Below are 26,052 nucleotides of genomic sequence, written 5' to 3'. Positions count from 1 at the left end.
CACCCAAAAAGGAGTAAAAAGGAAGGGCCAGAGAAAAAGGAGGAAAACCAGAAAATATTCCCAAAGTACTGGATGCTGTAGAAGAGCATTCTTTACTAGAAAGGCAGCTTGGCATTAAGGAAAAGTATATAGTCAAAGAAGTCACATATATAGTCAACAAACATTTTTAAAGTACCCACCATGTGCCAGGAACTATACTAGAACAAAAAAATTAAATAAGAAAACAGATTAATCACTATTTAATGCCTGTTCAAAGATGGGTACAATCTTCTCTAAGTGTGCTATGAGCAAGTCTCAATCTGGATCTTTCTTTTCTTTTTTTCTTGGAACAGGACTTTATTGGGGAACAGTGTGTACTTCCGGGACTTTTCCAAGTCAAGTTGTTGTCCTTTCGGTCTTAGTTGTGGGAAGGTGCAGCTCAGCCCCAGGTCCAGTTGCCGTTGTTAGTTGCTGGGGGCGGAGCCCACCATCCCTTGGATTGCGGGAGTGGAACCGGCAGCCTTATGGTTGAGAGCCTGCGCTCCAACCAACTGAGCCAGCTGGCTACCCATGAACTGAGCGGCAGCTCCTTGACTTCATTCTAGTGGTGGAGGGCGCAACTCACTAGCCCATCTGGGAATCGAACCGGCAGCCCTGTTGCCCAGAACTCGCGCACTAACCAACTGAGTCACCTGTCCGCCCTCAATCTGAATCTTAATGTCACAACTGCTGAGAGGATTAAATGAGATCTTGTTCATAAAGTGCTGAGTATAATATCTTTAACACAATAGGCACCCAATAAATCACAGCTACTACTGTGTTTCCCCGAAAATAAGACCTAGCTGGACAATCAGCTCTAAATTAATATAAGATCCAGTCTTATTTTTCACTATTTTGCTCCAAAAGATGCATTAGAGCTGACTATCTGGCTAGGTCTTATTTTCGGGGAAACACGGTATAAAATGATCTTCCCCTCACGGATGAAAAAAATGTACCAAAATAATAGCACACTATAGCAATTTATAGCAATCTTCCTATGGGAATAATCTGATTTTTTAAATCCCTATCTATTCTGAGACTACTAACACAAGCAAAGGGACAAGATTCATTATGGAGAAACTACTGAGAGGTGTCATCTCAAGGTTTTTTCCTAAGATTCCAGTTTGGTTTCAGCACAGACACAGAAGCAGCATTTAACTGACTTAAAAGCAGCTCAACAGACTCACTTCAGTGCACAGCTATTTATTTAGTGACCCACCCCCCAGAGATAACTCAGGGAAGACCACATACCTGCCTTCCCCCTCAAAACACAAGCACCTTGGTTTATCTTATTCCAGAACAAGACTTCCCAACTTTTCTAAAACTAGACAGATTAGAAGAAAAAGAACTATCACAGGCCAATTATATCTCATTTTTTGTGCTTTTATTTTGTCAGATATTTTTGGTTATCTCCATGAGAGTCAAGAGGTTTGTCTGTTTTTAAATAAAGAACAAAAATAAAATGAGCTGAACACCGATTTCTCAGAAACACTCAATGAGAAAAATGCCAGAATCTTTCTCACTTAAATTCCAATTGGGAGCAGGAGGCTGAAATACCATTAACCAATAGGAACCTGAATTTTGCATGCCATGCAATCCAACCCCCAACCAAAATGTCTCCTTCCTACCAGCACACACTACTTTGCATTGATTTCCCTTTACTTTCCTCGTTGCCTAAATTCCAGTGATCAAGGCTCCAGTGGTATCTTCTGGCCAAAGGAAAATTATTTTTCTTGCTTCTTTTGTTCTTCTCTAACAGACTGCTAGTTCTTTTGTCCAGACCATGTGGGCAGCAGGGCTAAAGGCCTCTGCCAGTTGTACATGCTTAGCAAGCAAAAAGTAAACAAGACACATTCTTCTAAGCTGAAATATTCTAAAAGCAAACTACAGCATTAAGTTTCTGAATATTCTCAGGTAAATAGTCTATTAGCAGAGTATATGGATAGACTGAGGTCTGGAATGAAAACAAACTAATTCAAAATTTAAACATGGAGTGACGTTTTTATTTCATTTTAAGGCCAAAAGAACATGAAATAGAAAACTAACAGACAGATATCCTAATCATGATTTTATCACTATGAAATCGTGCTTGTTGTGCCTTTGTTTACTCGTTGATGAAATAAGGCTACAGATACTTTTCCCCTTTCTGCCTTCGGTATAGGTTGAATTTCATAATATCTGATCTTTCTGTAGAACAGCGTAATTGCAAGAAGTATACTACTTTCTGAAGGTAATATATTCCCTTTTAAAAAATTATTAAACAGCCTAACTCCATCCTAACAGGGTTTCGTTTTGTAACTTGTGGGTGTTTTCTTCTGAGAATCTAGCATTAAATAATTGTATCTTGATTTGGCAAATCATTTGGAATTTAATGACTTACAACAGAAGCACAACATTTTACATCATAATATCCAGCCTACCTAGCAGCAGTAAATCAAGTAAGAATGGTCATAGAATTAATATAAGACCGCTTTATATTATATTATACCCGGTCTTATAGTAAAGTAAGACTGGTCTTACATTAATTTTTGCTCCAAAAGACACATTAGAACTGACTGTCTGGTTAGGTCTTATTTTCGAGGAAACACGGTAAATTTATAGCTGTAAAACTAAATTCAGTCTTCATCTTTAATTTCTCTGTATTTAACACTAATCACCACTTCTACTACTTGCTCAAAACTTCTACTCATGACTTCAAGTATTCTCTCTAAGCTACTATCACCACTATTTCCTAACCCCAAATTCTCTATTTCCAAATATAAAATCTCTCTACTTTGCCATTCTATCTTCGCCAAAGACATGAACTTGAACTTATACCCAAACCAACTAACCACTCTTCTGCTTGCCCCCAAATTCTATTTCCTTAACAATTTTATTCCTTATCACCCAGAGTCTTGGTTTAAAATGCAAATCTTTCATCTTATTTTTATTAAATTCTGTTGATCCCTCCTTCTAAATAACAAATGTTTTTACTTTTTTAATTTCATCATTCATGGCTAGATTACTCTCACAGCCCACTTACTGCTTATTCTCTCAATCCTAGTCTGTTCACTCTCCAAACCATCCAATATTCTCTTGTACTGTTCAATATAGTAGCCACTAACCACAGATGGCTGGCTATTCAAATTAAAATTAAAATCTAAAATTCAGTTCCTCAGTCACACTAGCTGCAGTTGAAGTGCTCAACAGCCACATGTGGCTAGTGATTATTATACAGGAAAGCACAGATAGAGATACATTCCCATCCTCACGTAAAGTTCTACTGGAAGGAGCATTTGTAATCTTCAACAAAACTTCTTAGCACACTATGTTACATCATGGGTTTTCTTCTATTTAAGAACATGGGCTGGATTGCAAACACTTAACCAAGCCAGTCCGGAATCTTTATCCTGGCACCTAAACCCTCCAGACTTAGCTTCGTCAAACTACTTCGTCTATTTTCTTTGCCAACAACACATACCGTGTTGGCCAAGCTGCTTTCACTGATCTCGTAGCGCACTATGCTCCCATTATTACATTCATTCATTCGATAAACAATGTGTGAGACACTTCCAGGTTTCAGGTACACTGCAGCAAAGGACACAAACAGTTTTGGACTGATTCTTTGTTTCCTCTCCCTTCACTAGCTCTCTGTCCATCTATCTTACAAGTTCTCTGAGCACCAGCATATGGCCTACATTTGGACACAATTAAATAGAACTTAGTTTTGGCTTCTTTTGTGCTTTGTCTTCCCAACTGAAATTTAAGCTACTTAAGGAATTGGGCATTTACTATCAAAACAGTGTTAATGTCCACTGAATTTAACTAAAATCAAAGAGTTATAAGAAACACTGGAATGTTATTTTATATCTCTACAAACTGGGACAATAACCTTTGTCCTACTTTATAGGATCAACTGAATGAGAGATGTGAATAACTTTGATTTTTCTTGATAGCAATAAGAAATCTCCAGGGATTTATTATTTATAAAAAAGCTAACAATAACAACTGGGCAAAAGATTACGGTTTTGTTGTTGTTATTACTACATACAAGGGAAACGAGGAAAGCACTTCAAAATACTTAAATACTAAATTTCCTGTTTGATAACAAAATACAATGTTCCATGGAATACTGTGTTCTTAATTCGGGATAACTCCTTCCTTGCATTTTTTTTCAGATAAATGATTCATTCACATATTCAATAAACAGGAACTAAGCATCCACTGTATTCTAGGTTCTGGGGATACATTAATAAACAAACAAAAACTCTCCAAGGGTTTACTTTCTTGGGGTGGGGGAAAGGAGCAACAGACAAAATAAATTAGTAAACTATATAGTATATTAGAGTTATAGGATATTAGAAGGTAATAAATGCTGGGGATAAAAAATCATAAAACCATACTGTAATTTTATATTTTAGAGTGCACAGCGAAGGTCTCACTGAGAAGATGACATTTAAGCAAAGGCTTGAAAGCAATGAGCAAATGAAAGAAGCATTTGGAAGAAGAGCAGCCCAGGCAGAGGGCAAAGGTTCTGAGGGAGGAATATGCTTGGTATGTTACAGGAATAGCAAGGCAGCCAGTACGGCTGGAGGACAATCAGCAAAGGGGAGAACAGAATATGAGGTCAGAAAAGTTCACGGAGACACAGATTGTGTAGAGCCCTAAAGCCCATGTAAAAGTGAGCAGAAAAGGAAGACTCCAGGTTTGATCATAGGAATGGCATCATTGGTTTCAGTTTCAACAGTATCACTCTGTGTTTTGTGATAAGCATAAACTCTGGTGGGGCAAGAGTGGGTGCTGGGAGACTAGGTAGGAGGGTGATGTAGTATTCCAGGTGAACAAGGATGGTAGCAGAGATCAGAAACAGGCAAATTTCAGATATATTTAAAAGTGGACAAGAGGATCTGCTGGTATATTGGGAGTAGAAAGAGGCATCAAGGATGACTCAAAGAATGGAAGTCCCTTTAACCGAGCGGGGAACACCTAGAGAACCAGGGAGGAGAAAGGATATCAGAAACTTAGTTTTGGACTTATGAGATTTGAAGTGTCTATTAGACAGCCTAACGGAGATATCAAATAGGCAGCAGAATATACAGGTCTAGAGTTCAAAGAAAGATTAGGACTGGGAACATGTATTTGAGAACTGTCAACATATAGATGGTATTTAACACCGTAAGACTGGATGAAATCACCAAGAAAGTAGTAAATTGGACTGAGCTTAGGCTACTGCAATATTAATTAAAGATCAGGAAAGATTAAGTGACTAGTGAAGTGGTGGGAAACCCCTGAGTGTGGTATCCTGAGAGGCAAGTACAGAAAGTGTTCACTGAGGATACAGTGACTAACATGCCAAATGTTGCTGAAAATCAAGAACTAACAACTCAGCATTGGATTTAGCGATAGAGGACACTGGAGACTTTGGCAAAGCACAGGCAGGGGAGCAGCACAGGTGAAATTAGCAACAACAATACCAAAGGTCTATATTTTCAAGCCGTCGAAGCTGTAGAGTTAGAGTGGTGGTACTCAAAGAGTAACAGTCTCTCTCACTGCTTACTTCTTTTAAGGGGAACTACTTTTACTGGAGTAGAAGAAATTGGAAAAAAGGGAGAGGGGCATCTCTTGGGCACGTGTGCCATTATCTCTTCCATGACTTTTCAGGTGGTTGCTGAATACCATTTGTTTGTCGTATGAGTTGTGGTATGTTATTTCCTTTTTGTTGTTTTATTTGAGGGTAGACACAGGAAATATTTGGAAGCTAGTGGTAGAAACAGCTTCCATTTATCAGCTAAAGCACTATTCCTAACAACTTAAATCCTAACAACTTAAATAGTAGCAGACAAAAAGTTGTTTAAACACGCAGCTAATTTAGAAACCAGAATGGGGAATTCCATTGAGACTGTCCCTTAAGATAAGCTATTTTTATAGCAGCCTTTTGCGCTTTCCCTCAACTTGAAAAATAGGCAAGGCGGCTCTTAAAGCCACTATATATATTCAAAACTTTACCAAGTCAAACACAAATGCGTTTTTGTTATCCTAACAGCTAGGTTATGTTTGTCAAACCTGGTGACAGTACTGTGTCACTACTCTCTTCAGGTGAATGAAGTATGAGTCCTTTTTCTCAGTTTAGCAAGATTCTGAAAGATGTTAGATCCCTAAGAGTCTCCATATTCCCTAAATATCTAAATGTATTTTCTCACTGAATAACAGAAAAAGGAAATTTCATTAAGATGTTTCTAAGTAATAATGTTTATTTATGTAGGAGTCTAAATGACAAAATCAATAGAGGAACAATTTCCTACATCTCAAAAAGTCTACAAAAAATACAGTCAGAACACAGAAAACTCTCCAATAGTTACTACAGCTCTCGCATTTTTTGTGTGATTATTGTTTTCACATAATACAGTACCATTAAAGGTGGTAGGCTATCATCCCTTGACACAGAGCTTTATTTATTGGGGTGGGAGCTCTACTTTCCAATATGCATCCAAACAGGAAAAAAAGGACTGAAAATCACTTTAGTGGCCTTGACTATTTAAAAGTACTTGATAGTTGTAAAATGTGGTCTGGGACATTACCTTATATTTAAGAGTTTTAAATACCATTCCAAATGTATTCACATTCATTGTTTACTTGTTTCTATGAGATAAGTAAGGTAAATATCATTATGCCATTTTAAGATTCAGGAACTGAAGCACAGAGAGAATATTTGTCTAAAATCACACGAACTAGAAAAACTCTGGGTTTCTCCTTCTGGGCTTTTCTTATTACATCAAAAAGATGATTTTAGAAATGTGGATACCTATAATTCAAGAACCAGAATGAGGCTGCCGATTTATTGTCATTTCTGATTTTCAGACTTGTCTGATAACTGGCACAGAAGATAATGTTAGCAGAGATTAAACAAATATTTATTTGTTGTCTATTGAGTGGCAAGTTTTATCGGACAAGAAATTACTCTGCAGCAGAAGGGAGGCTGGATTAGAATAGAAGCAGACTGAGGTGGGGATGGTAGCAGTAGTATGGGAACAGATGGAAGAAAGTAGAAAAGGAGACTAGCCATTTTTTATCATTCTTTATACTCAAATTCATTCATGAAACAAATATTTATTTAGCACTTATCAGGTACCAGACACTGTTCCTGGATATAGAAGTTAACAAAACAGATAAACACTCTTATCATAAGGTTTACACAGGGTGGGTGGGAGGGACAAAAAAGTAAGAAAAATATATAGTGTATTAGATGGTGATAAACATACTGGAGGGTACAAAGAAAAGAAATGAGAAGGGAAATAAGGAATGCTGGGGGAAAGTGTGTGTGTGTGTGCAGTGAGTGGTTTCGCTATTTTAAAGAAAACAGTCAGTCAAAGCCTTGATGAAAAGGTGACCTCTGAGCTGAGACCTCAAGGATATATGAGAGCATTCCATGCAGATATTTGGAATAAAAGCCTTATGGGCAAAAGGAAGAACAAGTACAAAAGACCTGAGCAAAACTGTGGTGCATTTGAAAAACAGCAAGAAAGGGGTACAGCTCAATTGGTAATAGTAAGAAATGAAGTAGGTATCTATCTTTATACACAATCTATTAGGTTGGTGCAAAAGTAACTGCGGTTTTAAAGTTTAAAAGAATTTTTTAAACTGCAATTACTTTTACACCAACCTAATACTATCTACATTCACTATGTTCCAACTTCTCTCCAAGTGAGAGTATACATACAATTTATATCGTATGCTCTAAAAATCCTGAAGTCCCAATAGCTGGGTGTTATCTGAATAAGTGATCGACAACATCATTTCATAAGATACAAAACTCAAATAATCATTCACCACTAGATACTGAATAGACTACACTGGGTCAAATTTCCGATTGTATCCAAAGAGAATTTGTAACTGAGACCAACCTAAGTCTCAGCATATACGACTCCAAAAAGAGAATGGACAGTTACACTCAAGTGTTGTTTGAATCATTTCATTGTCTACCTTCAAATAATTAGAAGACAGAGAAAAAATGTTAGACGAGTATGTTAAGACTTGCAGTCAAAATTTCATATACTAAACAGTAATATTAAAACAATCCACATATATTATCTAGAAGAACATTTCCTGGATTTACCCCTCTATTCACTCCACAGAAGCTAAGAAATTTAATTTGGGAACCCAATTACCCAGTTAAATTTCCCCATAGAAAATATAAGCTAACTCTTACATTAGATTTTTGAAAGGATGTTCATGTTAGAATTCCCTGAAAATAACAGATATTGAATGTGCCATGCCTCTCTCTCCCTCTCAACAAAATCCTATCTGGTGATCCTGCCCCCTTCCTGAATACTTTCCTCCTGTCCTCCATCTACCTCAATGATTTGCAAAGGAAGGGTTTCCTCCAGGAGTATGTAGCAGACTAGTGAGGGATTTTTCAAATCACCTCCCCAAATTACTTCTACCTTGAGCTTAAGTCACATTCTTGAAGTATGTTGGGGATATCAGGGGAAGGGAAAGTTGAGAACCACTGATCCAAATCCTCTAGGTCCCACTAAAATCCCACTTCTCTACATGGCTTTTCAAGTCTATCTCAGGTTCAAAAGAGTCAATTCCCTCTACGAAATGCATATAACTTATTATTAATTTCATAAAACTGAAAAGTTTTAGTTTTTCACATGTCTTGTCTCCCCAGTTATGATGAACTTTTCCTCTAGTTTTTTTTTTTTTGTCTAAGAAAATGGACTTGAGTTCCAATACACCATCACATGAAGAAAAATTTGTTGTGTATAAATTTCCATTGAGAGGAATGTGTTTTCATAAAGAAATTTCAAATTTTCTACTGAAAAGGAGGAGGTAAGAGAAAGGTTTATCTTCTCAGTGCCTGGACTCTAACGCGTAAGTGTATGACTTAACTCACTAAGTTTACTTGCTATTCTCAAATTTGAAATATCCAGAGCTGGCTAGGAACCAAACTCTACGCCTATCCATTAGAACATATTTATTTACTTATGCTCAGAACACTGCTTAAAATGAGATCCCTCCGGGTATAAAATGGGAAGTTTTCTCTGGTGTTTTGTTATCTAAAGTAATTTTTCTTAGTACTATAACCTGGACCCAAACAGACCATTGCATAATTTTACATTTCAAAGGGATCCTAGATAACACCTTTCAGATGCAGAGAAAGCTTCAGAGAGGTCAAATTACTTATCCAAAGTCACACAGCCAGCATGGTTTACTTACTTTCTTCAGTGACAATACACCTTTGAGATAAATTTTATTAAATGAAAAGGAAATCTATGAAATAAATGTTTATTGTATGTACTACCTCTGGATTTTAGATATCGCTGGCTTTAAGATGGATTCTTCTCAAACATTAAATTTCCAATAAAGATAGACAAAATTATCTGCTTCTCACAAAATATTTGATGGAACAGATTGAGATTTAATGGAGATGTCCTGTGCTACCACAGGCAAGTTCCATTTGCATTGTTTTCTTCTTACTCAACATGTTTTGCAGAATTCTGTCACAGGTCCAAGTATACAGCAGAGGTTAAGTCCTAATTAAACCTAGGGTGTCCAAAGGAGCAAATTAGTTTCATTTCCTCATGTAGGCCAAAATGATTAAAAGTAAATCAGAATGTTTCATATGAAGTATTACATGCAGCTTACATGTATAACTATAACAAGTGAAATGTGTTCCTGCCTTTATACACCATTCCCAAAATGTGCTTTCAAAGTAGTATTATTAGCTTGCTCCAAAGAGGTTCATTTTAAAGAATTTTTAAAGTGTTGGTAATTCTACACTACAAACTCACGTGTTACACAAAAAGGTTATCCTCAATCTGTAAATAACAAGGGTGACTGCGATTAAAATACCAAGCTCAGAAGAATATCATCTTTCAATCATCAACCTTTAAGTCAACTATTGGCAGTAGTTTCCACCGAAGAATAATGAGCCTGAAATTTACTTCTACACTGTGAACTTTAACATATCTGACGAGGGCTATTATTTAAGAAAGTGTACATACATGGTAAATAGTTTTCAAACGCAAGTCTCCCTCCCACCCCCACACCAAGTCTCCCACGTCCTCTTCCCAGAGGCAGTCACTTTTACCTATGCAAAGGTAGCCTATGTATATAAAAAAGGGGTGGGGGGTGGGGGAACGTGTGTGTTTCAAAGTACAGTTTCAAAACACAATCACTTTTTTTCCAAAAATACTTACAGAATGACAGAATAATGAAAATACCATCACCTCAAATTCTTAAATTAATATAGTGCTTTATAGTGTTCAAGGCACTTTCAAATATGTAAGTTCATTAATCTTCAAAACTAACAGCCCTTGGTAAACATATTTCAACTTCAAAGAATCATCTAATTGAATCATTTAATAAAATCATCTCTCTCAAGAAAATGATGCTCAAATCAAAACAAATGATAGTTGTGTACTTCAAAAACCAAAAGGCAACCACACTTCCAAGGAGATTTAAATATCTTCTCAGTAGCACATTCCACTCGCTCAGATCTAGTCAATATTGCTATTTTTAAAATGTAAGCTGGCATCCATATCACAAAAATATTTCAGTGGTAAGACACATATTTCTAAATTAGTTTCTCTATTTTAACCTATTATTGCCAATAAATTTGAGTAGGAATGCCATTCTCTAGTCCTTCCTTACCTATTCTCACCACACCTACAATGTATGGAATTTGATCTTACTCAGGGTCTCATTTCATGTAACATCAGAGCATCGGCAGTCTCCCTATTTTGGTTATGTGACACGTCACAATGATCCTATAATGCTGATGACACCACTACATGATTTAAGCCTCCTAAAAGTGGGTTAATGATTGACTGGAAGATATAACATTTAACTGCTAGCAAAATAGAAATATAAAACATTGCATTTCCAAATATGAAGCAAGTCAATGTCTGAGGTAACTTAGAGAAAATTAATGAAATAAAAACAGCATGAAAAAAGAGATGTATACATTTTTATTACTTAGAAGAATCCATCCAGTACTGACTCCCTTGCCTATGTATTTGAATTAATTACGTAGAGTAGCACTTCCCTGTACCCATATAATACTTATCATTAAGAGGGTTCAAAATGCTTTTTAAAAATTGTGGTAAAATATACATAAAATTTACCATTGTAGCCATCAAAACACTTTAAAAAGACCCTATTTAATTTACTTAAGATGGAAATGAGAGATCCCTATTCCTCTTACAAATATGAATATATTCACAAAAAGATCAAATCGGTCATGTATATTATCACAGGTCACAAATCCAAAAGAAATCAGGTAGAAATTCAAAGGAAACTACTTTTGAAAAAATAACAGTTTATATTAAGAATTCAAATTATGATGAACACTTCTCTAAATCTCAAGTTTCTTAAGCTGATACCAACCTGCTACCAAATAACAGGACACTATCAAACATAGAAAGGGCAAGAATAGTGTGTGTGTGTGTGTGTGCGTGTGTGTGTGCAGCATAGGACATGAAGAAGTTTACCAGTAAAAGAGAGTACTCTCCAAGACATGAGGTGGGCTGACCCAAGCGACGGAAGCAGCCTTGCCTTACATTGTATAAAGGTTATGCAAGAATAATAGTTTTAGATAAAAATATTTTCAACTGCTCTACAAGTCTGGATTAAATGATTTAAATAAATAAACAGAACTGGGGGAAAAAAACCACAACTCCTATTTTTTAGACATTAATCTCTTCACAGGCCAACCCAGGACATATGGGCATGATTTTTATCTTCTATTATTTTTTTCCACCATATGAAACATTTTAATATAGCAAAACTGAGTAGGAAAGAAAATGTGGATGACTGAAAAAGAATCAAGTCATCATTGATTTGCTGTTAATTATCTTTTATAGAAACTGGATTCTGTGTGGCTATCCTAAAGAAAGTAAGCCTCCCATGAAAATGTGAACCCCAAACTGAGATACTATTCAGATTCCTACCTGGAAAATTAAAGTTCAAGCTATTTCCTGAGAGCAACCTGTATAGCACTTATCTTTCGTTTCAAAAAGGTCAAAATATATGTTCACATTTTCTTACACATATGTAAACCAACAATGGAAGGATAAACAAGAAACTGGTTACCTACGGAGGGAAGGATATGAACTAACTGAAAACACATGGTTGGAAGCAAGATTTCAGTTCGGTAATTTTTAATTTTTGAACAATGGAAATGATTACCATTCAAAAGTAAAATAAAAGGGTATAATATTTTAATGAAATAATCAATCTTAAAACCATTTTTCAAAGACTCCTCAGTTTTTAATCATACCTTCTAAAAAACTAAAGTTCCTGGAAAAGAAGGAAAAAACGGACTTCCTATTACCCATTTAAAAAATGTGTGTGGTGCGGGTAGAGCTGGAGTGAGTCAAGACAAGACTTTCTGAATGTCTAACTCATTGTATTCCATCCCTTAAAAATTATTATAGAAACTCAAGAATAAATTTTTCTCCTAACAGAAAAATTTTAAAAGGCAGTACAGTTTCAAGTTTCATATAAATGCATGCAGTTAATCTTCAACTAAATGTAATATGGCTTTATTAAATCAGTCATCTTATTCCAACTGATGATTCTCTGGCCAAAGAAAACAACTTTAACTGTGGGAAACATTAAATTTTACTGATAAATTTAAACTCTATTAGATACTAATTTCAGCTCTCTGGTAAAGGGCTGTTCAAAGGAAGTTACCAAAGTTATTTACTATACTGTTTTCTATAAGCATGGATAAACATATGGAGCAATATCAGAGACCATGATAGTAGAATGACTGACACATCAAAAGTTTATAGAGGCAGTTGGTGTGGGGACACAAAATGGATTTAGAGTTAGACCTAAGTTTGGACCTGACTCTTGGTCCAAAGATCAGTCTCCTGCTGATCTTGGGCAAAAGACTTAACTCCTCTGAACCAGTTTCTTTAATGACAAAATGAAGCCAATACCACCTAACTTAAAGGATCATTAAGAAAATTAAATGAAATGTCCACATTGTCAGGTTTCAGACTATTTTGGCTGGCTCATGCAGAGCACTTAGTTAGGGCAGGGAAAAAAAGCTTTCCTTAGTTAATATTTCTGAAGTCACGTGAGAAAATATAGGAAGTAAATAATCTAAAATGGCAAGGAAAACAGAGAACTTCTCTGGGAGTCAGGTAACTAGGATCTTGTCAAAGAGAATAAGCGTTTCTCTCTAAAAAAATGAAAATTTTTACTTCATCTATTTCTTAATTTTCTTCCTCCTTTTCACTTAGTTCAAATGTGAACATCCATTAGCCTAGAAGAATCATTTGAATATTCTAAGGAAAATATCCAGTGCAAGGAAACATGACTGTATCAAACTCAGGATAAAAAGCATCTAAATTAGATACTAGGTCTAAAATCACTGGAAACGCTTATAAATAGTTTCAGAAAATTTCCAACAGAATTTAAAGATGATCACGAGTACTTCTTTTTGTCAAAATAGGCAATTGTTTGAAATACGAGATCTCAAGCTCACTCTTGTGGAAGATTATTTATTTGCAAAAATACTTGTTACTAAATACTTAAAACTGCCATTGCTCAACTGTTCTTGACCTACAAAATACCCATTTCACTTGAAGTGTTCAACGTGTGTCAGAAATACCATACATTAGGGTACGACACAGGTCCTCTGTTCTCAGGTTAACATGGATTTAGCTGAAAAGAACAGAATAGAGACCGTGCATTCAATGCAATTAAAAAAAAAAAACTTACGGACATAACTATTCAGCTTCTCCATATTTAGGGCCATACCGACTGAAACAATTAAGAATATTATTTTTTCAATTCATTACTGAAACAGATACTAAATTAAGGGCATTTGATAGAAAACAAATTTCCTTAGATTAGATCCTGACCATCTCGTATAGTACCCAGAAACCACGTTAAAATGAAGGAAGGACATTAGAAATTAAAAGAGGTTACGTCTTTGAGTGTTTTTATAATGTTCCTTTTATTTCTTTATGTTATAGAGAAGATGTGCTTCTAAGTCCCCCCAAAGTGCCTTTTCTATGTATGTGCCTTTCTAAGCATGTATGTAGTTTAAGTCATACATGTAGCGAAGAGTAGTTTAAGTTAAAAAAATAATTGGGAGAGAAATATTGGTAGCAAAATACCTAGAATGCAGTTCTTTTCTATTTAGAAAATTATCACCTGGCTCTCAACTGTTTTAGATAATCTTGTGTAGAAATGTCACTGCCCTAACAAGCCACACATCTTCTGCTTTTGAAATGTACTACATATTTAAAAATACATGAACTAGAGGTTGTTGAAGTAGAAACAAAAATGATTTTTTATTGTTTAGGAGAAATTTGGGGGCTTCCTATCACCTTCCCTCCCCACCTGGAAAAGGAAGGAAAGCAAGGGAGCTTTATTTGAATACACCTAAGAAGTTCCTGTTAAGCTTGGAGACCCAAGATAAAAGATGAAATTTGACATGGAGATGGAGGCAAGAGCTTTGTTCATTTTTGCTTGAATACACACTTTCTACACTGAGGTCACCTATGAGGAACTAAATAAAGGCCTTCTGATAATAACACATTTTAAGATTTAACAATTCTAACAATCAAGGAAATGAAGAATGCCTACTGATTTACTATTTGTTTAAGCTACTGTCTGCAGGGAATGAACTGTGACACAATTTAACCACCAACTGCTATATTTTTAAAAGAGCTTTCAAAGAACAAACTGGTTTTTGAAATCAAGCTCAATTCTCAGCACACCTCTTTCCAAACTAGTTTCTGCACTTGCTAAAAAGAGAGCTCAAAGACCGGGTGGTCAAGAGAAAGCTGGCCACTGCCAGGACTGATTCATAAAATCAGCAGCCCCTGTTCAAAAGGGGCTTTGCTCTTTTTTAAGAAATTTATGTATGATTTTCTTAGATTAAAAGAACTTTCCCACCAAAGCTATACACAGGAAACCTGTTTATCAAACAGAACTCTGTAAAAATTTATTTGAGCCTCTGGTTACTGCTTTCTACACACTCCTTCATTAAGTATGCGAGTTTCTTAACACGATCGCTCATTTTAACATTTTCATGCGGGTCTTGCTGATTGAACTATTTTATGGTAGTTTTCTCCAGTTTAATACTAAATTTTGTATGAAAGCACTGATTCCACAGACCAACAAGGTTTTCTCATCTTGGTCAACAAGCTGCTAGATTAACTGCTAATTAAATATGCACTTTTTACCCACTATTCTCTCTTTCATGCACACCCTCTGGAAATTGTATCTGAGAAGCAAACTACAACTTTCTCCATATTCACAGATGACAGCTCTAGTTTTAAGGGAACAAAATCTGGGGTTGCCAGGGCAGTCAGCCTTAAACCTTTGTGTCTGTCAGAGAAAAGAACAAAAGGCAGCGCTTCCTCCCCCAACCCCTCCTTAGCGCTAGAGGAAGGCAGGCTTGACAGAACAGTGCTAGAGAAAAAGGAAGCCATGCCAAGGCGAGGGAGAGTTTTCCCTAAACACACACACAGGGCTACTCAACGCTACCCACCTTGGATAGCTGCCTCCTCAGGCTAAAGCGCTGGACCATGGTCACCCTGAGTAATCTTCAGACAAAGCAATCCACGAAGGGGCAGGGTTTTTAAAAAACAGCCTCTTGGAAAAGTCGGTGGCAAAACATTTTGAAGACTGTCACAGAAGTCCAAAGAATTTCCCGGGGAGTCTTAGCCAACTTGGAACCACTTCATTGTTCTATCGGGAGCTACTGCAAAGCCTAAGCTGGAGCGGGCGGGTGGACCGCGGCTGGGAGGGGCTGAATCCTGGAGCGGCTTCGCCCAGTGCCAAGCGCTGCTAGCACTTCCTGTGAGTCAGCCGTGAGGGGTCCAGACAGAAGGACCACCCCTTCCCTTCCCACCACACCATGAGCCCAGGATGCCGCGGTGGTGCCACCTGAGACTCTGGGACGACAAACCTGATGTTCTGGTCTGTGTGGGAGGAGAGGTGGCGCGCCGGGGTCAGAAAGCTGCTGCCTCCGGTAGAAAACTGACACTCGCAACAATTCCTCCCAGGGAAGAGGGTCCCCTGCAAATTGTAACACCCCTTCTCAACCTCCACCTCAGGTAACACACTGGGGGAGATGGTGGGAATAAAGAGACGTGGCAAAAAGCCCCCGACTGTACCAGCTCCGCTCAGAGAAGGAAAAACTCCTCCCAACCGAGCTCGGCAGCTGTCCGGCTTTGTCTCCCGTCATTGGCCAAGCCTTTCCTCTTATTCACAGGGTGGGGTCCCGCCCTGGGAAGGAATGTCAGGTGCAGAGGCGAGCTCTGAGGGTGACTTCAACTTCGTTAGGAAGTTCGACAAATTAAAGCTGCCTCCTGGGGTGATCGCCCTCACTCATTAGAACAATGTAATTTTTAAAAATCTACACACAAAACAAAAGGAACAACTTAGAGTAAATTAATGCAGGTAAAGAGGTTATGAAAAATGGCAATACGAGGGCAATTCCAAAGATAAAAAATACTTTGCTATCATTTGCCAGTTTCTTCCTATCTATTTGATTCTGTTTCCAGACAACCAATATAAGGACAAAGCTTCATTTAATGAAACTTGCTACTCTACATGCTCCTCTCTGAATTGTCCACTACTTCTGAATGAGTTTAATAACTGACCAGGGCAGAACTTGTTGGCATTTATTAATCTTTCCCTGCTCCAGTGATTCTCAATTCCATGTAAGCACGGTTACACGTTTTACGCTGCATACAGCCTTTGGTGGGATGATCCTACTATGTGCAGTCTCTGTGTTAAGCATTTCACATCTATTATCCCAGTGATTTCTCAAGTAACCCTCTGAAATCTGTATTAATAGCCCAACTGTTCAGATAAGTAAAGCAGGAATCTTCTCTCATAATATGAGTGAACCATATAGTGTTACTAATTCTTTTTACCAGGCAAGAAAAGTGAAAAGGGAATTTAAAAAGAAAAAAATAGGTCTTTATGCAACGGTTATTCTCAACTATGCTAATATCACATATTACTGGTTTTCAATTATCACCAAATATGATGTACAATTTTTAACAATTCACTTAAAATGACACACACACACACACACACACACACTTCACACTACCTTAGGGAAGAGTAGAAAAGATATACCAAATTCAAATAAACAACAAAATGCCAAGGTAAAAAATTACTCTAACCAAAATGTACATATAAAATTTTTATTCCAAAAACCTTAAATGAAAAATGATTGAACATATTTAATCGAACTCTTTGTGAAATTCTTAAGCTAAAAAAACTTTTAGATCAACAACTATGACTGAAAGTGAAGACTCCTTCAATCTAGGTTCAGACTATGCAATGTAACCTAATATTTAAATTAACTGATCGAAACTTAATTCCAGGTGAAAAGTAGGTTGACTGAGAACCTGAATTCTGTGCTTTCTTTGTTTTTTAAATGGTAAGAGTACCAATACCTCCAGTTTTCTCCTACACAGAATGAAACCAAGTACTCAGAAAACTTTTCCTGAGAATACAGGAAGAATTAATGACAACATGTCAGTGGAAATAATGAAATTCCTTATAGAAAGACATACTGTCTTTAAATATAAACATGAGGTATTTCTGATATAAGCAACAAGAATCCCAGATCATTGTTGTAAAATTACTTCTAATCCCACATCACCCCCCAAAAAAGGAGAGGATGATAAAAGGAATTAGAAAAAAATGTCACGTCTACAGACCAGGGTACACATTAAATATCAATCATAAATCTTCAAAGTTCCAGATATTCATAAAAAAAGACATGGATTAAAAGGACAGTGTCATCAAAAGGATGGAACTTAAAAGGATGGAACTCATTTTTGTCTATTAAAATAAAAATAAAACTCTAATTGTTTAAATGATACAAAACTTGTTAAAAATCATCTGAGTGCATGATTGAAATTCATTCCTTGATAAAAAACTAAAAAACTGAAATGATCCACTTTACTCTGTTTTGAGGAGTCTGACAGATTTTTGGATGAAAATAGGAGATCAAAATCAAAGGTTACAAAAGAATAGCAGAAAAGATAGAAACGCATAACTAGAGAAAAATTAACAGCTCTATAATCATTCCCTTATTACTCTAGGACCCAAATAAACAATGTCATTTTCAGTAGTCTGTGACTGAAAATCCACATCTTATACTCTATGTGGAGACAAACAAAAACTGTCCAGGGAATTCTCAATCCTTTCTTGCACTCTTCGTGAATCTGTTAAAAGCTATGGACTCAGTCACTGGAGTGACATACATGAAATGAACAGACATACACAGTATTTTTTATACAATTTCAGACCATTCATGGATTCCCCTAAAGCTCATCCGTAGACCCCACATTAAGAACTGTGCCCCTATTATAACTAAGAGCTGAACATCAATCACTAAGCGGTCTTGTCTTGTTTCCACCATAGGTTAACAGTTCTTAGTAAAACTGGGAATCAGAAAAAAAATCCTGTCTTTGACATGTTGGCCCCATTCCCCAACACATTTTCTTTACTTGTATGTAAAATAATAATCTATTTCCAAAGCCACAAAGGGCCTTTATGAAATGGTCTTTTAAGTTTTTCTTCATCATGTAGGGGAAAAAAAAGAAAATGTTATTTTATTCTCTTTGTTTTACCCATCATATATAACCCCACACTAGAGATAACAGTAATATTTTATCTTACTGTATGTTTTCCTGAACATGTATAAACATATACATGTTTGTTTGTTTTACAAAACTCTGATCTGTTTTCTGGTTTGTTTTGTCACTAAAAAAATATACCACAAATACCTTAGATGAATACTTATAAAATTTAAACAATCATCCCAATTTAGATGGTTTCTATATTCAAAACTCCCTTTGCACCAGCTTCATTCTTAAAATTCTCTATAAACACATTTTTAAAATAAGTTGATATTAAAGTTTTATATTATTGAATATCATGTACCACAAACTACATTTTTACAGAGAAGAAAATAAAGTTCAAAGAGGTTTTCAAACTTGCTCCAAATCACAGAGTTGGTATTAGAGTCAGGACTAGAACCCCAAATACCCAGATTTCACTACATTGCTTTTTCTTTCTATTACATCATGCTTCTTCCTATTTTTCATAATCTAAAATGCTCTAAAAAAGAACACTACTTAAGATACTCAGGTAGCAATTTTTTCTGTAAGCTGAGTAATTATCCCATTTTAAAAACATGAACTTTTATACTTTAAGTTATGAGTGAGTTTCCTACAGCCTGGCACATCTGAAGTAGTAATATGTTTACAGTTCCTCCTTTATCTCTGTGATATCCAGTCTTCTAAGAGTTATATTAAATAAATCTTATTATTCAAACACCACTGTGTGTTTTAACCAGCTTTCTGTGATAACCCAGAAATAACTGCGCAGTGCCAGCTACCAATCCACAAAACTACAAGCCTTTAACCTTTAATAGGCTTTCATTATGCAATACCATGTCATTTCAGAAAGCCCCTTTTCATTCATGCTAAACAAGCATTTATGACACCAGACACTTGACATGGAATGATACATTTCCCTTATGTAAGGACATCACAATCTAGTAAGGAAATAGAAAACTTAAAACAATTGTCATAAATGTGGCAAATGCTATAATAGCAGTGATAATATAATGTGGCAAGTGCTATCATAGCGGGGACAGCAGCGGCACAAAGGAGGGAGTGATGAACTTTCTGGGGTAGAAGAAAAGTCTTACAATTGGAGTCTTTAAAGTCGAATAGGAATACTGCAAATGAACAAAAAAAGGGGAAAGGCATTCCATGCAGTGGAAAAAAACACAAATTAAAGACACAGAGGTGTGAATCAAGTGGTAAGTAAAATTGTTTTCCCACGCTAACGCATGTTATAAGGCAACATCTTACAAGCCTGGAGTGTTCAGAATATTATTTTGCTTGTGGAATGGGAATGTAGATTGTAACAAAATTCATTCATTCCTCCTTTCTAAATTTCACCTGTTTGTTAACTATTTTTCTTTAAACTGCCCAAATTGGAATAGCCCATCATTTATAAATAATAATGTGATAAATTCTCTCTTTACAGAAGTTATGATTCTTTTTTCATTCTTGTCTACCTTCAAAACAAAGAGGGAGGAAATCTATTTTCAAAAAGTTTCGTAAATAGTGCTGCCAGTTTCAGGATTCCCTGTGGCAATTCAGGCCCCTTAAATGATATGAGATTTCTGTCTTGCAGAAACAAATTTCTTTTGGGAATCCCACAACAGATACCACATTTTATCTACCTAAGATGAAGTAACTTGTGTAGTTATTTACAAAACTCCAAGCCACTGTCAATACAAATAACCCTGAAAGTAGTATAATTTATTAAGTAGTAAGAAGTTCACAGTTGTTGATGATCAAATAATTTGAATACTTGATCGTATTCAATTCCATAACTAACTCATCGTGATGGCTGATTTAAACAGCAGCCAATTATGTCAAATAACATTTTTATTTTGGTAAACTGGACATGACTCTTTGAAATATGCTAAATTAAGGTTGCCTCCTTTTATACCAGCAATGTTTTAGGGTTTGAATTAATTTCCTCCAAAAAAACGCATGCCATCCATCACCTGCAGTGAATACATACATGGGAGAGAAGAAAAGGGAGAAGAGAGATGGGGACAGAGTTTATTTCATGCCTACTAAGTGCCTAACAACTAATGTAATATACAAAATATTTAAACACTAGAAAATCAAGTCCTTAAAATAATTGACAAGGTGTTTCATGTGCTGGTCCCTGCTTTCCCTCTTACACTACTTTCAACTTAACTCCAAATCTCAGCTTAGACTTCTGTTCCTTCAGGAAAACCTTCTCTATCAACCCTCACCAATTCCTTTCTCCACTGTACCAACTGACTCTTCCTTACCGTACTGGATTGCTTTTCCTTGTCTGCGTCCCCCTCATCAAAACATACGTTCCTTAAGGACGGGGACCTAATATGCCCATAGTGGTATTCTGGCACCTACTTACGAGGCCCTTAAATCGTTATTGAATGAATCACTTAAAATATAAGGCAGTGGCTTGATGGCTCTATACAACTTTAAGTTCCTAAGACATTTTGGATTTCCTTCTCTCTCCCTCAACCATCTCCCATCCCCCAAAACGCCTTGATCTTTCCACCTAATTAAATTCTACCTGTTCTTCTATGTCATTTTGAAGGAATTAATTTTACTATTTGTCAGTTATTTATCTCCCATTTATAAATGACTCCTTATAACTTAACATTTTCCAATAAAATATTTCCTATAAAAACTTAGAAAATACAGTAAAATATAAATAAGAAAATTTGTTAATAACATCACCATACAGAAGTAACCACTACAAGTGTTTTGATAAATTTTCATTTGAGATTTTTATTTTTAATTATATAAGTAATTTATGACTGCTTAATTACTGTAACCACCTGTTACCAGTTTATCCTTCCTTTACCAAGGATTTATGTATTATTTACTTATAAAAGTATGCAGTATTATCTGTAGGCTAGCTTGCTTTGCTTTCTAACCCAACTCATATACAAATTATTTAAAACTTTTGTTATGGTTTGAATGTTTGTGTCCTCCCAAAATTTGTATGTTGAAATCCTAAAGCCCACTGTGATGGGATTAGTGCTCTTGGTTAAAGAGAACCCACAGAACCCCCTATCTCTTTCCATGTGAGGATACAAGGAGAACTCTACAGCCAGCCCCAAGGAGAGCCCTCACCCAACCACGCTGGCACCCTGATCTCAGACTTCCAGCCTCCAGAGCTGTGAGAAATAAATTCTGCTCTTTATAAACTACCCAGGCTATGGTATTTTGTTGTAGAAGCCCAAATAAACTAAGATACCCTTTTTTAAAAATTTCAACAATTTGTTTAGAAAATTTTGTCAGTACATATGGATCTCCACTATTTAATTGTTGCACAGTATTCCACGGTATAGGTAGAACAGATTTTGCCATTTTCTTACTGACTATTAAGATTATTTCTACATATTTGCTAGTACAAACAATACTATCTGTACATGTCTACTTTGGGATGTGTGATTTTTTTTTTTCAGGATACTAAGATATGATCCTACTGCCCACTCAAGGTCTAGCCCAAATTCACTTATTTTAGAAGCCCGCCTCGTCCACTTCAGTTCACTGTCATTTCTATTTCTGTTTAACTCATACTGATAGGTCTTATACTTCTGCATTTGCTATTAGGTCCTGTACTGTTTTTCAGTTTTTTATGCATTAAGGTTGTCTTTGATCAAATTATAAATGAGTACCTTGGAGGATTACATCTTATACTTTGTGTATCCCAATTGCCTAGTACCTTACACATAGTAGACATTTAATAAATATTTGAGAAATGCCCGAAAACCTTAAAAGAAAACATGGTCTCACCTGATAGGATTGATATGTAACTATTCTATTACCTTATTTATTTATTCCAATATAAAATATTACGTAAACTCTAACATTGGGCTATCACAACTTTAGATTTCATTTTCTCTGTAGACATGAACCTCACCAAAGAACAAAACTAAATGTCTCACTGAAGTTCAAAATATTACACCTAGGGCTGGCCCGGTGGCTCAGGCGGTTAGAGCTCCATGCTCCTAATTCCGAAGGCTGCCGGTTCAATTCCCACATGAGCCAGTGGGCTCTCAACCACAAGGTTGCCAGTTCAATTCCTCGAGTCCCACAAGGGATGGTGGGCAGCGCCCCTGCAACTAAAAACGGCAACTGGACCTGGAGCTGAGCTGTACCTTCCACAACCAAGACTGAAAGGGCAACAACTTGAAGCTGAACAGCACCATCCACAACTAAGATTGAAAGGACAACAACTTGACTTGGAAAAAAGGCCTGGAGGTACACACTGTTCCCCAATAAAGTCCTGTTCCCCTTCCCCAATAAAATCTTTTTTAAAAAAAATTTAAAAACAGTATTACATCTATGATTCCCTTTTACCTACATCTTATGAAAGGATACTAGGGAGAGTGACATCAGTAAAATGGCAGATTAGGAAAATACAGGCCATTCTTCTCCCACGTTGACAGAGTGAACAACAATATCTAGACCAGAATACCACTGTGAAAACTCAGAACAGTTGAGAAGCTACAGCACCTGGGACACTGTAAACTCAAGACCGCATTCCAGGGAAAGGAGCAGGAAACTGTGTGACTTTGGTGCACCCACTCATGCTGCAGCAGTGGGGGAGGCCAGTGTGGACAGGGAAGTAACCACAAAGAGAGTACAGACTATATGAGGTCACACAATTAAGTTCGCGAACTCGACCTACAAAAAGTGCTCATACCTCATTGCTGAATGTCACTACGGTCACCGTCCAAGTACTCCCCTTGGGAAGCTATGCACCGACGCCAGTGCCGAGACCACCCTTCAAAGCAATTTTGGAACTCTTTTTCTGGAATGGCCATCAGAGCTGTCATCATATTACCCTTGATGTCCTGAATGTCATCAAAATGTCTTCTTTTCAATATTTCCTTTATTTTTGGGTAAAGAAAGAAGTCATTGGGTCCAGATAAGGAGGGCAGGAAAGGTGTTCCAACACAGTTATTTGTTTACTGGCTAAAAGCTCCCTCACAGGCAGTGCCGTGTGAGCTGGTGTATAGTCATGATGCAAGAGCCATGAATTGTTGCCAAAAAATTCAGGTCTAACTTTTTCACACAGCCTTTTCAGCACTTCCAAATAATAAAACTTGGCTAACTGTTTGTCCAGTTGGTACAAATTCATAATGAATAATCCCTCTGATATCAAAAAAAGGGTTAGCAACAGCATTGCAACAAGTTCGCAAACTGAATTGTCCAACCTCATACAGTAAAGGAAGTAAAAAGTATTTCAAAACATAGCACTACCAAAATATCAAGAAAACACAAAGGAAAGCAGTGAGAGAAAAAAAAGGAGGAACAAAAAAAGCTATAAGATATACAGAAATAATTAACAAAAAAACCTGAATACAGATGCATCCAACAGCTTTATTCATAATTGCCAAAATTTGGAAGCAACCAAAATGTTGTTCAGTAAGTGAACAGCATTTGGATAATGGATAAAATGTGGATATCCAAACAATAAAATATTATTCAGCGTTAAAATGAAATGAGCTATCACGCTATGAAGACACACGGAGGAACCATACATGCGCATTATTAAGTAAAATAAGCCAATGTGAAAAGGCTGAATACTGTACAATTCTAACCATACGACATTCTGGAAAAGGCAAAACAATGAAGACAGTAAAAAGATCAGTGGTTGCCACGGACTGGGTATAGGGGGGAGGGATGAATAAGCAGAGCATCCAGGATTCTTAGGGCAGTGAAACACGCTGAAGGATACTACAATGGCGGACACGTCATTATACATTTGTCTAAACCCACAGAATGTACAACACTAATGTAAATAATGGACTTTGGGTGATTATGATGTGTCATCGTAGGTTCATCAACTGAAACAAATTCAGCACTCTGGTGGGGGATGATGATAACGGGGGAGGCTACACATGTGTTGGGGCAGGTAGTATATGGGAATTCTCTGTACCTTCCTCTCAAATTTGCTGTAAACCTGAAATAGCTCTAAAAAAGAAATGTTTTAAAAAATATAAATGTATTTAATTCCTCAATCAAAAGACTTGCGTGGATTAAAAACAATGAATTACCCAAAAAGGAAATTAAGAAAATAATTCCACTTAAAATAGCATCAAAAACAATAAAATATTAAGGATAAACCTAACCAAGCAGAAATACTTGTACACTGAAAACTACAAAACATTGCTGAAAGAAATTAAAGAACAGACAAGTAAAAGGAAAGATATCCTGTGTTCATGGGTTGGAGGACTTAATATTAACATGTCCATACCATTCAAAGTATTCCAGAGATTCAACAAACTCCCTATTAAAATTCCAACAGCACTTTTTGCAAAAATAGAAATTCATCCTGAAATTCATATGGAATCTCAAGGGACTCCAAGTAGCCAAGACAATTTTGAAAAAGAACTAGTTGGAGGAATCACACTTCCTGATTTCAAAATATATTATGAGTACATAGCTACAGTCATCAAAACAGTGTGGCAAAGGACACAGTTTACTACACAGATCAGTATGGTAAAGGACCAACAAGGCAACCTAATGGAAGAAAATATTTGCAAATCATGTATCTGATAAGGGGTTAATGTCCAAAATATATATGGAGCAACTACAATTCAACAACAAAAACCAACCATTTTTAAAACGGGCAAAGGACTCAAAGAGACATTTCTCCAAAGATGATGTATAAATGATCAACAAACAATAGGGAAGGATGCTCGACATCACTAATCATGAGAGGAATGCAAATGAAAATCACAACGCGGTATCACCTCATACCCAATAGGATGGCTACTTTAAAAACGCAGAAAACAAGTGTTGGCAGGGATATGGAGAAGTTGCAATCCTTGCATACTGTTGATGGGATTGCAAAATGGTACAAATGCTGTGGGAAAATGGTGTGGTAGTTTTTCTTAAAATTAAAAATAGAAGTACCATATGATCCAGCAATCCCACTTTAGGTTTATTTCCAAAAGAATTGAAAGCAGGGTCTCAAAGAGGTATTTGCACACCCATATTCGTAGCAGCACTATTCACAATAGGTGGAAGCAAACCCAGTATCCATCAATAGATGAATGGATAAACAACATGTGGTATACAAACATACAAGGGAATATTATTCAGTCATAAAAAGGAAGGAAATCCTTGCTACAAAACGGACGAATCTTGAGGACATTATGCCAGTCAGAAAAAAGACAAATACTGTAAGATTCCACTTATATGAGGTAACTAGGGTAGTCAAACTCATGGAAACAGCAAGTAGAATGATGGTTACCAGTGGCTGGAGGGAGCGGGGAAAAGGAAAGATTTTTAATGGGTACAGAATTTCAGATCTGCAAGATGAAAAAGTCTGGAGATCTGTTTCACAACAGTGAATATACTTAACAATAAATTTGTACATTTAAATATGGTTAAACGGTAAATTTTATGTTATGTGTATTTTACCACAATTTTTACAAAAATTAAACTAACC

General features: G+C 36.4%; 1 protein-coding gene across 14 annotated transcripts in view; it reads right to left on the bottom strand.

The window, feature by feature from the left end:
- Positions 1-26,052, bottom strand: part of TMCC1 (transmembrane and coiled-coil domain family 1) — a 177,099-nt gene that overhangs the window by 87,242 nt on the left and 63,805 nt on the right. Inside the window, exon 1 of one of the 14 annotated variants that reach the window (XM_019746865.2) lies at positions 15,518-16,158. The exons of the other annotated variants lie outside the window; for them this stretch is intronic. Within the exon in view, the coding sequence (XP_019602424.1) occupies positions 15,518-15,556 (39 nt within the window). The 5' untranslated portion in view covers positions 15,557-16,158. Of the gene's footprint in view, positions 1-15,517; positions 16,159-26,052 lie in introns of those variants that run through there. 14 annotated transcript variants of the gene reach the window in all.

The sequence above is a fragment of the Rhinolophus sinicus genome, linkage group LG10 (genome assembly GCF_036562045.2).
Source record: "Rhinolophus sinicus isolate RSC01 linkage group LG10, ASM3656204v1, whole genome shotgun sequence".
NCBI classification, from domain to species: domain Eukaryota; kingdom Metazoa; phylum Chordata; class Mammalia; order Chiroptera; family Rhinolophidae; genus Rhinolophus; species Rhinolophus sinicus.
This window is presented reverse-complemented; position numbering and strand designations above follow the sequence as displayed.